Here is an 18,105-nt window from a genome sequence, read left to right on the forward strand (position 1 = left end):
TACAAAAACGTGTTTTAAATTCCTTTTATATTTCACTTGCTTATATCAATTATTGCTCTACCCATATACCCATACATAGGTAGTGCTGGTATATAAATTATTTTATATCTTTCATTTTTTTGTCTTTTTGTCTTTCCATGCTGACAATCAATTGCCTTATGTCATGCCTATTGAAAAATCTATATTAAATAAAAATAATAAAAGTTATGTTTTAATTTACTAATGAAATATAAAGAAAAAGAGTGCGCCACACATTAAGGCTTCTTTAGATATAAGCCCACTAGCTGTTTCTTCTAAACCCCCTAACCAGTCATTGCAATTTGCTTAATGGCGCACCTCCAACCAGATTAGCTAATCTTTGGTATTAACACTTTTGGATTATTCCCTCTATCGGTTGGTTCATACATAGAAGGATCATAAAACAGTTATCATTTGGGCCTGTGCATAGTCCCTCAGACTTAACGTCTTCCCTGGAAATACTTGTGGATGGAGCCCTTCATTCGCTTTGCCAGGATTCAAGGGTGGTCAATCTGTTGAAATCAGAGCACTACATTTTGGCCACCGTGCTCGATCCTAGGTTTAAAGCCTACGTTGTATCTCTCTTTCCGGACACAAGTCTGCAGAGGTGGAAAGACCTGCTGGTGAGAAAATTGTCAGCTCAAGCGGAACGTGACCCGCCAACAGCTCGTCCTTCATTTTCTCCAGCAACTGGGGCTGCGAGGAAAAGGATAACATTTCCGAGCCCACCCGCTGGACACAAAAGTAACAATACAAGTGACACATTAACAGGAAATTGTTTCTGTCACCATAGCGACAATTATCTGGAAATAAGATAATACACAGACACATAAAAAGACTCAACGGAAATCTTTTGTTTTAAACAACTTTATTTCATATCTTTAATACACAGATTTCTCTCTATATTTTAAACTTCAATAATACTTTACTCTGCACAACATGGATAAAATATCCTTTAAATCACAGAAACAATTCAAGTTACATTATGGTATTGCAGGTAAGTAAAACAGATCAGGAGAGCCAAAACCCTATGGGGGTCATTCAGACCCAGCCGCAATAGCAGCCCGCAGCAGTTTGCTGGTGGTGGCAATATGCACATGTGCAGCGGCCGCACAGACACACACATTGCGGCCGCATCCCTGAGGGGTGAACGCGGGTGGGCCGGGACCATTTTCCAGGGGCTGCGTGATATCACACCTGCGTTCATCTCTGATTAACCCCCTATAAGCTTCCAGAGTGCATCTCATATCTCATCTTTTCCAAGTTACTACAAATGATATGAGATCGGTAGCAGCACTACTTTCAGGATTATTATACAGAACACACATAAAGGCTGACACAGCAAATAACAGTAACACATACAAGGGATTAATTAGAAATAAGGAAGCATAATCATCATTAAGTCTAATTATCAACTGGTTCTGTGCAGAACCCATACACCTCTTTACTGCCTCCAGCATCCCCTGGTACTGCACTGTGACCATCCACCCTGTCTCCCCCCACTGCTGTCACCAGCCCTGTCTCCTCCAACTACTGCCACCCGCCCTGTCTCCCCCCACTACTGCCACCCGCCACATCTCCCCCAACTAGCCCCTCCTACTACTGCCACCCACCCCGCCTCCCCCACTACTGCCACCACCCTGTCTCCTCCCACTACTGCCATCACCATTTCTACTTCCACTGCTGCCACTGCCCTGTCTCCTCCCCACTACTGTCACCCACCCCACCTCCCCCCTCTATTGCCACTCAGGGACGTGCAGTGATCTAAATGGCTCAGGAGGTACTGGCTAGAGCCAGATTTACACACAACATATGAGCCAAAGTGTACATGTGGGCATTATACACAGGTGCAGCAGTATATACATCTGGACATTATACACAGGTGCAGCAGTATAAACTCCTGGAAATTTGGTGAGTTTTGATCAGAGATGTGCGGAAAAGATACACAGGTGGGGCACTGCCTCCCCTGCCATAGACTTTTTACTCCGGAGTTTTGGTTATAAACATGATTAGAATAATGCAAAGAAGATATTTACAACATAGTCTTTGTATTTTTCGTATACAGTAAAAACTCTTGCACAAACATTAGTATAACAGGAAAGGCTCTGCCTCACCTCACTGCACTGCTGCCACTACCCTGTCTCCCCCCACTACTGCCACTGCTCTGTCCACCCCCTTCCCCCACAACTGCACTTGCCCTGTCTCCCTCTGACACCTCAGCGCTGCTTGGGGACAATGTTACCCACAGACAGTGCCTCAGGCAGCTCCTGCTACAGCACTAGTGCCACCACCCTGTCTGCCCCTCTGACATTTCAGCACTGCTTGGGGATTCTTGGTACTGCTGGTAACAGTCCTTCATCTCCAGATGGAAGTAAGAAAGCAGGGCAGTAAGGAGGCAGAAGCTGCTTCTGGTACCATGGACCCTGGTCATGTAGGGCTGGGAGAGTCAGTAAGATTATGTAATAGAGTCACCATCTTACAGGCAGCCGGTGAAGGGAGCAGAGAATGGGTGTTATGTGGCAGGAACGGGCTGGTTAGGTAACAGCCTGGCTGCTGCATTCTGTACAAGCTACAAGCGGTGCAATTCTTTTGCTGGGAGACCCAGGTAGAGGACATTGCAGTAGTCTATGCGTGATGATACAAGTACATGTATGACTGTAGGTAGATCTTCAGAGGGAAATAAGTACTGGAGTCTGGCTATGTTCCTCAGATGAGGATCTGATTGTGGCTGATATCTGATGTCTAAGTGTCACTCCACCATCCAGGACACCAAGATTCCGCACATGATCAGCATTTTGTAACTCTGAACCCCCAAGCGTAAGTTTGGTTGGTTTACAAAGCTGAGCTGTAGCCCTGCCCATTGTTGGTGAGCTTCTATCATAAGGACATGTTTCACCAGGACTGAGTCACAGCCAACTGGCATCACCCACACCTGGAGCTCAGCTAGACAACCATTTAGGATTGGTACTGGGTTCTCAGTACCCAGAGCAAAAGACAGGTCATCTGCATAGCAGTGGTAGATGAGGGCATGACATCTGATTATTTCACCCAGTGGTAACATGTATATTGCAAAAAGCAAAAGAGATAGGATAAGAACCTTGAAGAACAATGCATGGCAATGATGAGTATACTCCAGAAGATTAAAATGGTTCCTCACCTGAGTGATGTCTAATTTGTGCAACAAGAGCTGATTTATTTCTCAGAGTATATAAATGGCCTCTCAACTGTGTGAGTTCGCTGATGTCTAAGAAGATGTGATTTCCGTGTAAAACATTTCCCAGAACATGGAAATGTCTTCTCACCTGTGTGACTTGTTATGTCTAACAAGAACTGATTTGTGTGCAAAACATTTCCCACACTTAGTGCAAGAAAATGGCTTCTCACCTGTGTGACTTCTGTGATGTATAACAAGATCTGATTTGTGTGCAAAACATTTCCCACACTTAGTGCAAGAAAATGGCTTCTCACCTGTGTGACTTCTGTGATGTATAACAAGATCTGATTTGTGTGCAAAACGTTTCCCACACTCAGAACATGGAAATGGCTTCTCATCTGCATGACTTCTGTGATGTATAACAAGATCTGATTTCCGTGCAAAACATTTCCCAAACTCAGAACTTGGAAATGCCTTCTCACCTGTGTGACTTTTCTGATGTGTAACAAGATGTGATTTTTGTGTAAAACATTTGCCGCACTCAGAGCAAGAACATGGCTTCTCATCTGTGTGACTTCTGTGATGTATAACAAGATGTGATTTAGTTAAATAAGATTTCCCACACTCAGAGCAAGAAAACGGTTTCTCACCTTTGTGACTTTGCTGATGTGTAACAAGATGTGATTTCCGTGTAAAACATTTCCCACACTCAGAGCAAGAAAATGGTTTCTTACCTGTGTGACTTCTGTGATGTCTAACAAGATGTAATTTTTGTGCGAAACATTTCCCACACTCAGAACATGGAAATGGCTTCTCACCTGTGTGACTTTTCTGATGTGTAACAAGATGTGATTTTTGTGTAAAACATTTCCCGCACTCAGAGCAAGAAAATGGCTTCTCACCTGTGTGGCTTCTGTGATGTCTAACAAGTTGTGATTTACTTGCACAACATTTCCCGCATTCAGAGCAAGAAAACAGCTTCTCACCTGTGTGACTTCTGTGATGTATAACAAGATCTGATTTGTGTGCAAAACATTTCCCACACTCAGAACATGGAAATGGCTTCTCACCTGTGTGACTTCTGTTATGTTTAACAAGAGCTGATTTGTATGCAAAACATTTCCCACACTCAGAACATGAATATGGCTTCTCACCTGTGTGACTTCTGTTATGTTTAACAAGAACTGATTTCTGTGCAAAACATTTCCCACACTCAGAACATGGAAATGGCTTCTCACCTGTGTGACTTCTCTGATGTGCAACAAGTTGTGAATTCTGTGTAAAACATTTCCCACACTCAGAACATGGAAATGGCTTCTCACCTGTGTGACTTCTCTGATGTCTAACAAGACGTGATTTCCGTGCAAAACATTTCCCACACTCAAAACATGGAAATGGCTTCTCACCTGTGTGACTTCTCTGATGTATAACAAGATCTGATTTGTATGTAAAACATTTCTCACACTCCGGACATACTGGCCTTTTACCTGCATTACCTGTGTGTGGGTTAATACACTTTGTGTTCTGTGTAAAACATTTGGTATCTATAGAACATGGAAATACTGTATCTGTCAGATCTATAACAGATGCACCAATATCAGAGTGATTAGGAGAACATTTCCTAGGATCAGAGGGATCAGCTGATAGAGCTGGATGTGTAATTGGAGTAATGGGGTTATCTCCTGGAGAGTCCTGTCTACTGTCATTATCTCTTATTTCACAATCCGGGGATAACATTAGATGTTTTTCTGAGATATTCCTGCTTGTGTGTCCATCTCCTGGAAATAAAATACATTATGAAAATGTGACATTATCTGTAACAATATTAATCTTGTAAACAATAGGAGAAGACTACTCTCTGGGACACTTAATTGTAAATGTGTGTGTATAATAAAACATAACTTTTACTGAAGGCTGTATAATATTGTGTCTCAGACTATCATTGTGTCCACCCTCCTGAGAACACTCACAATAACAAATGTAATATTATAATAGGACTTAGATATATCTCTCTCTTGTACTGGTAACTAACCATGAAGTATAAATGGAGATGTAGTCACTCGCCAAGTCCTATGTCAGCACCAATGTAAAAAAATGGATGGGGAACATATTGTATGAATTGGAGATTCTAGATGAACAATAACCTCAGGCGTATGAGCTGATAGATCAGAGAAATGTCTCCTAACGTTACTCCTGGAAGCATTGGTAAGGTAGCATTCCTTTATGTGAGTGCTCATACGCTGGTAAGCCTGTACATGTGTTATTCACCTTTATATAAGGTATTGCTACAGCAGAGTAGGTGTGGAACAAGGTACTTTACATGCAATATACCATATGATATCTTGTAATCATCATCTGCTGGGTTATAATCCACTTCCTCTTACGTCCTAGAGGATACTGGGGTCCATTTAGTACCATGGGGTATAGATGGGTTCTTTGGGAGCCACTGGCACTTTAAGAGTTTAATAGTGTGGGCTGGCCCCTCCCTCTATGCCCCTCCTACCAGACTCAGTTTAGAAAATGTGCACGGAGGATCCGGTCACAGCTAGGGGAGCTCCTAGGAGTTTTCTTAGTTTTTTTTAATTTTCTGGAGTTAGATAGATTACAGGAAGGCTGCTGGCAACAGTCTCCCTGCTTCGTGGGACTTGGGGGGGGGGGGGGTTGATAATAAGAACCAACTTATGAGAGTTAATGGTTCTCTACTCCGCTGACAGGACACTGAGCAGTGTGAGAGTGCTGATCGCAAGCCCACTGCTCACTCCCACAACACGGCCACCACCCCCTAACAAAGACAGAAGAAAGAAAAGTGGTGAGTACAGCGTCGGCATCACCAAGGCCATGGCGGACATGATGCTCCTACGCAAAGAGGGAGTGAACATAATTCCATAACTGAATGGTCTGCTGATAGAGGCATCTTCCAAGGAGAAGCTGTTGCAGAGTATTGCGCTCTCAACTCAACTACTCTGGTATCATGGGTGGATCCTGAACCTTCCAATGTCCCATTTGGAATCGACAAGGAGACTGCCCTTCCTGGGGATGATATATGTACAAAAAAGAAAACAAGATTGCCTAATATTGGTGCACACTACTGTCAATAAAATATAACTTTTAATTCTTATTATTAAAAAACCTTTGCGAAATATTAAATAAACTATAGAAATGAAAAATAGAGAAAGTGTTTAAAACAAATGACTTCCTGCACACGGGTGTCCGCTATGTTGTAAATTCTATGTGTCTCTACGATACCCGACTATCTGTATATAGAGGTTATAGTTATCAGTAAATGTTCTACACTTCTCAGTAAATGTTCGTATCTTATTCCTTATTGTCCCATATACATATTTCGCAAAGGTTTTTTAATAATAAGAATTAAAAGTTATATTTTATTGACAGTAGTGTGCACCAATATTAGGCAATCTTGTTTTCTTTTTTGTACATATATCATCTCATCTTGCCTATGGTAGCACCCCCCAATAAAGAACAGTTATTTAACTAAAATAGATGGTACTCGAGGGGGTCGATTCTAAAAAATAAGCGATTGGCGCGACCTCCTCTTCCTTTTGTTTGAATGCACTTCCTGGGGATGATACTCGACACAGAAGTGCAGAGGGTGTTTCTACCGGTGGAGAAAGCGTTGGTGATCCAATCAGTGGTCCGGGATGTCTTGAAACCTCCCCCGGTATCTGTTCAGGGCCGTCTTTTCGTATGGGCTCAATAGGCTCTTGCCCAAGGGCCCCAGGAGTAAAAGGGCCCTAGACTGATAGCTGAGGGTCCCCTCTTTCCAAGGTTACCAGATTTTTGAAAATCGGCACTGGGGAACCGGAGATATCCGACTTCAAAACAGTGGTCCCCATCCAAGCCATTTAATTGTCCTTCCCAGCCAGATATCTCGGGTTCTGTCTGACTTAGATTTTTTCTGAGGGTATATGCAAAAAGCTGGGACTCTCCCCTTTTGGTGAACAATGGCAGCTTGTCTCTTCTATGCCCAGAACCAGGGATATCAGCCTTCAAGCAGCTTGTCTCTGCTCCAGCTCCACACGCCTGGTATGCAGTTTTATATTTTTGTTGGTGGATTGCTCTGGCTCCTGAACTCTGATCCCCAAGTCCCCATTACCTCCTGGGACTCTAGTTTTTTGCATCCCATTAAAGTTAAGAAATCTATTTCCAGGAACTGGAGATATCTGCAGTCAAGGAAGCTGCCCTCCCACCAGAAAATTATGAATGTTAAGCCCACTCCACTATCAACCCCTCCCCTACGTATTAAACATTCCCTACCAACCTGAAAGTCATGTACCAGGGCCCCTTCATTCAGCCCAATGTCCCCTTCTACAGTTTAGTGTTTTCATTCCTGCCCCATCTGTGCAGGAAAGGAGTAATTAGCAGACATTATTTCTCCAGGTCCTACATGCTGAGCGAAAAATAGAACACCCCCTACCGCCCGCGGGACATCAAAGCTGCCGCTGACAGCACCCCCACCCCTACTGCTGGAGGATGGGTAGGGGCCCCAGTGCATTGCTGTGCCCAGGGGTCTACACTGCTGTTAGGATGGCTCTGTATCTGTTCATCAGTGCATTCACCTTGGGAAGATGGTAGCCTCCTACGAGGCTCTACAAGATGGAAGATTCCATGCACGGTTCTTCCAGCTGGATCTCCTGGACAAGTGGTCGGGATCGCATCTTCACATGCACCAGCGGATATGCCTGTCACCGAAAGCCAGAATTTCACTACTCTGGTGGCTGCAAACTTCTCACCTGCTCGAGAGCCGCAGGTTCTGGATTCAGAATTGGATTCTTCTAACCACGGATGCAAGCCTCAAAGGTTGGGGAGTAGTCACCCAGGGAGAAAATTTCCAAGGAAAGTGGTCAAGCCAGGAATCTGTCCTTCCAATAAACATTCCGGAACTAAGGGCCATATACAATGGCCTTCTACAAGCGACTCGTCTTCTGCAAGATCGAGCCATTCAGGTTTAGTCGGACATCACAGCGGTGTCCTACATAAACAGGCAGGGTGGAACAAAGAGCAGGGCTGCAATGTCAGAGGTAACAAGAATCCTCCTCTGGGCAGAAAGACACGTGATGGCACTGTTGGCGATCTTCATTCCGGGAGTGGACAACTGGGAAGTGTACTTCCTCAGCAGACACAATCTCCATCCAGTAGAATGGGGCCTCCACCCAGAGGTATTCACAGAGGTAACACGCCGATGGGGTGTACCTCAGATAGACATGATGGCCTCTCCTCTCAACAAGAAGCTTCGGAGGTACTGTTCCAGGTCACGAGACCCACAGGCAGTGGTGGTGGTCGCCTTGGTGACTCTGTGGGTGTTCCAGTCAGTGTATGTGTTCCGTCCACTTCCACTGATCCCAAGGATTCTCAAACTAATAAAAAAAGCAAGAGTTCCGTCGATCCTCATTGCTCTGGACTGCAGGGGCCGTTTGCCTATCAAGACTTACCGTGGCTACGTTTGACGGCATGGAGGTTGAACGCCATATCTTAGCTCGGAAGGGCATTCCGAAAATGGTTATTCCTACTCTGATCCAAGCTAGGAAGGGAGTAACATCTAATCATTACCATCAGATTTGGAAAAAGTATGTGTCTTGGTGTGAATCCAAGAAGTTTCCTATGGTGGAGTTTCAACTGGGACATTTTCTCTTCTTTCTGCTAGCAGGTGTGGATGTTGGCCAACGCTTAGGCTCCATCAAGGTCCAGATTTCGGCCTTGTCTATTTTCTTCCAAAAACAATTGGCTGCTATCCCTGAGGTTCAGACTTTCTTGAAAGGGGTTCTGCACATCCAACCACCCTTTGTGCCTCCTAGAACACCTTGGGATCTTAATGTGGTGCTGCAGTTCCTGCAATTGGATTGGTTCGAACCTTTACAGGAGGTGGATGTAAAGGTTCTTACTTGGAAGGCGGTCACATTGTTGGCCTTGGCTTCTGCAAGACGTGTGTCAGAATTGGGGGCATTGTTGCACAAGAGCCCCTACTTGATTTTCCATGAGGATAGAGCTGAGCTCAGAACGTGTCAGCAATTTCTCCCTAAGGTTGTGTCGGCTTTTCATATTAACCAACCTATTGTGGTGCCAGTGGCTACTGACAACTCAATTACCTCAAAGTCCTTGGATGTCGTGCGGGCTTTGAAAATCTATGTGAAGAGAACTACTCGTCACAGGAAGTCGGACGCACTATTTGTACTTTATCATCCCAACAAGATTGGGTGTCCTGCTTCTAAGCAGACAATTTCACGCTGGATCAGGCTTACTATCCAGCATGCTTATTACACAGCAGGATTGCCAATTCCAAAATCTGTTCAGGCCCACTCTACCCGTAAAGTGGGTTCTTCCTGGGCAACTGCCCGGGGTGTCTCGGCTATTCAGCTTTGCCGAGCAGCTACTTGGTCAGGGTCGAACACGTTTGCTAAGTTTTACAAATTCTATACTTTGGCCTCTGAGGACTTCAAGTTTGGTAAATCAGTTCTGCTGGAACCTCAGCACTCTCCCTCCTGTACTGGGAGCTTTGGTACATCCCCATGGTACTAAATGGACCCCAGCATCCTCTAGGACGTAAGAGAAAATAGGATTTTAATTACCTACCGGTAAATCCTTTTAAGTAGTCCATAGAGGATGCTGGGCACCTGCCCTGTGCTTCGTATTACTGCAGTGTTACTTGGTTCAGTATTGTTGGTTTAGCCGTTGCTGAATTGTTCCAAGTTGGTTAGTTTGGCGTTTCTTTTTGTTATTTGTGAGCTGGTGTAACTCTCACCACTATCTGTGTATTTTCTTCTCTCGAAGTATGTCCGTCTCCTCGGGCACAGTTTCTAGACTGAGTCTGGTAGGAGGGGCATAGAGGGAAACCAGCCCACACTATTAAACTCTTAAAGTGCCAGTGGCTCCTAAAGCACCCGTCTATACCCCGTGGTACTAAATGGACCCCAGCATCCTCTACAGAATACGAGAAAATAATTTACCGGTAGGTAATTCAAATCCTATTTTTACATCCCCATCATCAGTGTCTTACCTCTATATTCTCAATAGTAATAAGGATGATGTGTCTACGGTAAGTATGATACAGAGAATTACATATCAGAATCTATACAGCTGCCGCCATACTTCTGCTTCTCATACGTGTGCTACTGGCAGCAGTGAACATCTGAGTGAGAGTGCAGGGAAGACAGCAGAGTCTGATGAGAAAGAGATTGGATCTGCCTTTGCAGGGATGTACCACACCTGTCACCCCTGTTAGTATATAAAATAAAAAATAAGAAGGGCGTGGTCCATCCAGACATGCTTTCTGGAGTTCTCACTATGGGGGACATGTACTAAGCAGTGATAAAAGTGGAGAAGTTGCCCATAGTAACCAATCAGCTGCTCTGTATACTTTTATAGTATGCAAATTATAAATGTTACATCAATGCTGATTGGTTGCCATGGGCAACTTCTCTACTGGCTCACTTCACTTTTATCACTGCTTAGTACATCTCCCCGTAAGTGGCTTCTTATCTACCCTACCTGATAGCTCTCAGCCGCCGCTGGGATCAAGACCCAATCTATTAAGTCGTCCACTCCTACTGGCCTAAAGCCGCTCACTCCGGGCACTGTTCACTGCCGCAGCCTAGTGCCGCCGCTGAAGCCACGGGCTGTAGTCTGGGAATAAGTGCGCCCAGTCTTTCCTGCATACTCCGGATACCTGACTTGGAGGCGATTTTGCCTCAGGTGGGAGCACTTGCTCTCCTGCTTCTGCTGGGGACAGAATGGGCTGCCCACAGTCACCAGAGCCCTGCAGGGATATTAGGAAGTGAGGTGGCTGCCATTTTGGATCCTGGTGCCCGGCCATCGCATGCTTTGCTTCAATAATGTGTAAAATTGATATAAGCTGCTAAATAAGTGTCCTGACAGCTGGACCGGGGGTCACTACACTAAATTGAAGCATTTGCCTGGAGGTGAAACTGCCTTCTATTTATATGGTTCCATTATAATCTATTTCCTCTCAGTCTACATGCAGAGCCCAGTATCAAGTATAGTCTGAGTACAGCGCATTACACTCTGATTACAACCTCACAGTATATTATTTTGTGGATTTATTCACTGAATATATTTTGCCATTTGTGTCTCTCTGGGCTGAGTACTTCACGTCTGTGATCACGCTGACCTCTAGTGGAATTTCTCGCTCATTACTGTGTTATTTGAGTTGCATTACATCATGTTTACTTGAAATTTTAGCTCGGATACCCCCGTCACCCCGACAAAGAATGTCATTTTGAACTGAGTCATCTTGATGTAACCTCCTGACAGCGTACTACTGCTACTTTTATTTATAGATTGTATTTTCCTATCTCTGAGAGGTCAGTCTCTTTGTAACCAGCTTATGGGGGTCATTCCGAGATGTTCGCTCGTTAGCAACTTTTTGCTGTGCTGCAATCAGATAGTCGCCACCTAAGGGGGAGTGTATTTTCGCTTTGCAAGTGTGCAAATGTTTTTGCAGCAGACGGCACAAAAAAGTTTGTTGCAGTTTCTGAGTAGCTCTGGACTTACTCAGCCGCTGCGATCTCTTCAGACTTTTTGGTCCCGGAATTGACGTCAGACACCCGCCCTGCAAACGCTTGGACACGCCTGCGTTTTTCCAAACACTCCCAGAAAACGGTCAGTTGACACCCATAAACGCCCTCTTTCTGTCAATCACATTGCGATCGGCTGTGCGAATTGATTCTTCGCTAAATCCATTGCCCATCACCAATCCTCTTTGTACCGGTACGACTCGCCTGCGCATTGCGGTGCATACATGTGCGGTTTTGATGAGTTTTAACCTGATCGCAGCGCTGAAAAAAAGTTGCTAGAGAGATCAACTCGGAGTGACCCCTCATGCCTCCAAAAAAGGTTAAAAAGTACCAAATTGGCCCCACCTGTCCATCTCTTTGGTACCTCAAATTCAGGTGGTCCTTCTGAGACCGCTACAACATCATCTGCTTCTACTTGTCAGTCGCACAGCCCAGCTGTAATGGCTGAAAACGTCTTAAGACACTTTAGCTGGTCCTGTTACTCTACGCTCTATACATTCTATGTTATTTACATTTAAGGACTGAAAACCTCTGAACTTAACTCTAATATTTGAAGCTTTGGGGTCAGATATCAGTGAGATTGGCACTCGTACAGACTAAGATGAAAGAGATTGTTGCATCTCACAAAGATCTGATTTCAGCACATGACACCCTTCAGGAAGACATGGTCTCTATTCATGATAAAGTCATTGATTTAGAAGACTGGTCTCGGAGAAATAATATCAGAATAATGGGCGTTCTGGATTCTGTTACAAATGCTGAGCTTTATGATTATGCCACGGTCCTCTTTTCAGAAACTTCTATGAAGGCTTCTGCCGCTGACCTTCTTATTGATAGGATCCATAGACTCCCAAAGTCCAAACAGGCCTCTATCCAAGCACCGAGGGACACTCTGCTCAGGGTCCACTTTTTTCATATTAAAGAACACATTCTACAGGCTGCTTTGTATTCCTCATCCACAGCTGAGTGCCTAAATAATCTGCAGATATTTCCAAATATTTCTCCTGTGACACTGGCCAAAAGGCGTCTATTCCACCCAAGGAAATGTGCAATACAAATGGGGCTTTCCTACTAAGCTTATTGTAATGTGAAACGGCGCCTTCGCAGTGATACCTTCACCCGAGGATGGCCCTACTATTCTGAAAAATTGGGACATTCCTGTTGACAGTCCTTCATGACACTTTACCTAAACCAATCCCGGAGGAGTTGTCTTCCGTCTCGAAGTAATATGCTAAAGGAGTAAGACTGTTACAGACACTCAGAGTCTGTTTCCTACTGTAACATGTGCCAACTGGGACTAAGTTACTGGGCATGGATCTATTTTTGGCCCAGATTTATTTGCTCTTGTTATGGGTATAAAATGTATCTTTTTATCTTTATTTCCTGTGCTATTTAATTGCTATATGGTATATGGTCCGACATTGTTTCCACCATTACATTTCATAATACCTTTCTAGAATGTTTGGGTGTTCAGGTAAAGCATGACTGATTCGTCTAACATCCTGTTGCCCTTATAACGGTGTTGGTGGAACCTACATTGGATATCAGACCATGTTCTTGGCCTTTACCTCCTTTGGATACATTGGTTACATTGAGATTTGAGATTTCTTTGTACAATTGTTACTATGATGACTAGATTTTGCACTGTCATATGGCTAATTGGGGTAGTCAGTGGGTTTCCCTCTTAGGCCCGACTGCCACCTTTTTCCACCTTTCTGTCACAGTTCCCTAGTGACGGAATCTCTAGTTCCTTTATGGACGCTATTTCTGATTGTCTTTCATTTTTCTTCCCTATTTTATTATTTTTTTTCTGTTATTTGATAGTTTGAAGTATGCACACGTCCTACAGACTCTATTGGACTTCACACAGATAATCCTAGATGTTTCATTTGGTAGACTTACCATTGTTAACTCTCTTTCCGCGAGGTACATTGCAGTATCCACAGGAAAATATTGGGGTGGGATCTTGATCCAGAGGCACAAACAGGCTAAAGCTTTAGGCTGTCCCAGGATGCATTGGGGCCTCCTCTATAACTCCACCTCCAGACACTGGAGCTCAGTTTTGTTTAACCAGTCCAATGCAGGAGCAGGTAAAAGAGAAGGCAGATGTTAGTCACATAGAACCACATTCTCATGACAGGAGAAGGGACCAGCGGCTAACGCCGTACAAACCTACAGAATCTAGGTGCGTCAGGGTGGGCGCCCTGTGGAACCAATGTACCTCACAGAAAGAGCTGTAACAATGGCAAGTCTACCATAACTCTCCTTTTCTGCAGCAGGATACATTGGTTTCCACAGGAAAACATTGGCGACGTTCCTCAAGGGAGGGGACGCACCTTAACGGGCATGAGAACGTGGCATCCAAAGGAAGCATCCTGGGAAGCAGAAGTATAAAAGGCATAGAACTTAATAAACATGTTCACTGAGGACCACGTAGCCGCCTTCCACAATTGTTCTGCGGATGCGCCACGGCGAGCCACCCAAGAGGGTTCAACAGACAGATTAGAATGGGCTTTAATAGCAGCAGGAGCTGGAAGTCCAGCTTGCGCATAAGCTTGTGCAATCACCATTCTAATACATCTGGCCAAAGTTTGCTTATTCGCAGGCCAGCCACATTTGTGAAAACCAAACAGTACAAAAAGGGTATCTGACCTCCTGATAGAGGCAGTCCTTTCCATATAAATACAGAGAGTCCGTACCACATCCAAACAACGGTCTTTGGAATACAAATCTGAAGAGATAAAGGCGGGAACAACAATCTCTTGGTTAAGGTGAAAAGATGACAGCACCTTAGGCAAATAGCAAGGTCTATTTCAGAGAATTGGCCGGTCACTGTGAAAAGTCAAATAGGGTGGACGACAGGACAAAGCGCCTAAGACAGATACCCTTTTTGCAGAGGCAGTTGCCAGCAAGAACAGGACCTTGGCCATGAAACATTTTAGGTCCACTGACTCAAGAGGTTAAAATGGAGACTCTTGCAGGACCTTTAGTGCAACAGTCAAATCCCATGGAGCCACAGGAGGGACATGGGGAGGCTGACTCCTAAGTATGCCCTGAGCGAAAGTATGAACAACAGGTATAGATGCAATTTTCCTCTGAAACCATACCGACTAGGCAGAGATGTGAACCTTGAGGGTGGCCAGACGAAGACCTAGTTCAAGGCCTCGTTGCAGAAAAGCCAGGATTCTGGATGTTCTGAATTGATATGTATCATAATTCTTGTCAGCACACTAGATGAAGTAAGAATTCCAGACTCTGTAATAAATCCGGGCAGATGCCGGTTTGCGGGCTTTCAGCATAGTCTGAATAACTGCCTCGGAAAATCCTTTGGCCGTCAGGAGTGAAGCTTCAAGAGCCACACCGGCAAAGCCAGTCTGGCCAGGTCTGGGTAAAGACAAGGGCCCTGTATGAGAAGGTCCGGGCGCTGCGGAAGTAGAAGGGGTCTCTCTGCAATAATGACATGGGATGAACTAGATATTGTGGCAATTACAGAGTCATGGTGCAATGAAAATCATGACTGGGACATAGCTATCCCAGAATATACTTTATTTAGGAAGGACAGAATGGGAAAAATCGGAGGAGGGGGGGCAATGTATGTAAAAAAAAGCATTAATACTACCTTAATACAAAGTATTGAAGAAAAAACTGAGGCCCTTTGGATGTCCATAGAAATAGGGGAGAAGTCGATTATTCGTATTGGTGTGATATACAGGACACCAGGTCAGGAAGTAGAACTGGACAAGAACCTATTGCAGGACATAACTAAAATGGCATTAAAAGGAGAGGTAATAAACATGGGAGACTTTAATCTTCCTGATGTAAACTGGGAGGTGTCTGTTGCTAGTTCCACTAGAAGTAGAGACATTTTAAATTCCCTTCAGGGAGCATCTCTCCACCAATTGGGGAAGGAGACCACTCGGAAAGACGCAATATTAGACTTAATACTTAAAAATGGAGACAGATTATCGGACGTAAAAGTGGGTGAAAACCTGGGATCCAGTGATCATCAAGCAGTATGGTTCAGCATAAAGACAGAGACTGACTCGTCCCATACAAAAACAAAGGTGTTGGATGTTAGGAAGGCTGATTTTGTAGGGATGGGAAAATGTGTAAGCGATTCTTTGGCAGAGTGGAGGAACTTGGAAGCCGTGCAGGAGAGGTGGAAAACATTAAAAAGTGCAATATTAAAGGCAACAGGCCATTGTATCAAAAGTGTTAGGAAAAACACAAGGAAAAGGAAGCCAGTGTGGTTTGTGAAACAAGTAGCAAATATTGTGAATGAAAAAAAAAGACGGCTTTTAGGAAATATAAGCAGACACAAAATAATGAAGACAAAGATATATATCTTGTTAGACAGAAGGAGACTAAGAAGGTAATCAGATGTGCAAAGTCACAAGCTGAGGAGAAAATGGCCCAGTCAGTGGGTAAAGGAGGCAAAACTTTTTTTAGGTATATAAGTGAAAGGAGAAAAACGAAAGGTGGAATTATAAAACTAAAGACAGAGACTGGGAGTCTTGTTGAGGGAGACAATTTAGTAGCAGATCATCTTAATGATTATTTTTGCTCAGTAATTACTACTGAAAGAGAGGGGAAGGGGCCACAGTTAAGTTGCAGTGATATTTATTTAAAAAAATTAAACAAGTACATTTACAGAGGAGAAGGTCCTAACAGACCTCTCAAAGCTGAAAGTGGACAAATCTATGGGGCCAGATGGGATACATCCAAGGATACCTAAAGATCTTAAAGAGGTGCTGGTAGCACCATTGACAGAATTATTCAACCAGTCATTAGCTACAGGAGTAATTCCTGAGGACTGGAAAAGAGCGAATGTAGTCCCACTGCACAAAAGTGGAAGCAAGGAAGAGGCAAACAACTACAGACCAGTGAGTCTTACATCAGTAGTAGGGAAATTGATGGAAACACTCTAAAAAGAAAGAGTTGTAGATTATCTCAAATCCAGCAATTTACAGGATCCCAAACAGTATGGATTCACTGGGGGGAGATCATGTCAAACAAATCTTATTGACTTTTTTGACTAAAGTGATGGATAAAGGTGGAGCCGTGGATATAGCTTATCTAAACTTTAATAAGGAATTTAACACTGTTCCATATCGCAGACTGCTAAATAAACTTGGAAGCTTGGGATTGGATACTAGAATATTTAATGGATAAGATCTTGGTTGCAGGATAGAAAACAGAGAGTTGTGGTAAATGGAGTGCATTCACAGGAGGGAAATGATACCAGTGGAGTACCCCAGGGATCTGTACTTGGACCAGTGCTTTTTAATATCTTTATTGGCGACATTGCAAATGGCATTAAAGGGAAAGTATGCCTTTTTGCAGATGACACAAAGGTATGCAACAGGGCAGACACACCAGGTGGGGTAAAACAAATGATTGAGGATCTAGGTAGACTACAGGAACGGTCAAGAGCGTGGAAATTACAGTTTAATGCCAAAAAATGCAAAATCATGCACTTGGGTCTCAAAAATCCTAAAGCTAAATATAGTATTAATGGCACTATACTGGAAACTACTGAGGAGGAAAGGGATCTAGGAGTCACTATTTCAGATGACTTAAAAGCAGGTAAGCAATGTAACAAGGCAATGAGGAAGGCTAGTCAGATGCTTGGCTGCATTGGGAGAGGAATCAGCAGCAGAAAGAAAGAAGTAATAATGCCACTGTATAGGTCATTGGTACGGCCTTATCTAGAATACTGTGTTCAATTCTGGAGGCCATATATTCAAAAGGATATTAATACATTAGAAACTGTACAAAGGAGGGCAACTAAAATGGTGCATGGCCTACATCACAAAACATACCAAGAAAGGCTAAGAATTCTCAATATGTATAGTTTGGAGCAGAGAAGGGAAAGGGGGGACATGATAGAAACTTTCAAATATATCAAGGGTTTTAACAAAGTCCAGGAGGGAAACATTCTCCAAATGAAGAGAAGCAATAGGACATGAGAATATGCACCGAGATTGGAGGGGGGTTCATGAGAAATTTGTGGAAAAATTACTTCACAGAGAGGGTAGTGGACAAGTGGAATAGTCTCCCATCAGAGGTGGTAGAGGCTAAGACAGTAGAGCAATTTAAACATGCATGGGATAGACATAAAGATCTCCTTACAAAGAAATAAGGATCAAATAAGGATTGAGATAAAAATATGGTAAAAAAAAACCCCCTAAAAACAGAAGGGCAGACTAGATGGGCCAAGTGGTTCTTATCTGCCGTCAAATTCTATGTTTCTATGTTTCTCTGTTGACAGACCCAGCAGGTCTGAGAACCAATATCTTCGAGGCCACGCTGGAGCGACTAGAAGTAGTATTCCTCCTTCTTGTTTGAACTTCCGTAGTCATAGTATCCTGGGCAAAAGTGACA

General features: G+C 43.8%; 1 protein-coding gene across 1 annotated transcript in view; it reads right to left on the minus strand.

Annotated features, from left to right (window-relative positions):
* Positions 1-1,751: 1,751 nt before the first annotated feature.
* The window catches only part of LOC134983316 (oocyte zinc finger protein XlCOF6-like), a 44,808-nt gene continuing 28,454 nt past the window's right edge, over positions 1,752-18,105 (minus strand). The window contains exon 6 of the mRNA XM_063949034.1: positions 1,752-4,950. Within this exon, the coding sequence (XP_063805104.1) occupies positions 3,317-4,950 (1,634 nt within the window). The 3' untranslated portion in view covers positions 1,752-3,316. The remainder of the gene's footprint in view (positions 4,951-18,105) is intronic.

This window comes from Pseudophryne corroboree (genome assembly GCF_028390025.1).
Source record: "Pseudophryne corroboree isolate aPseCor3 chromosome 3 unlocalized genomic scaffold, aPseCor3.hap2 SUPER_3_unloc_12, whole genome shotgun sequence".
NCBI lineage: Eukaryota > Metazoa > Chordata > Amphibia > Anura > Myobatrachidae > Pseudophryne > Pseudophryne corroboree.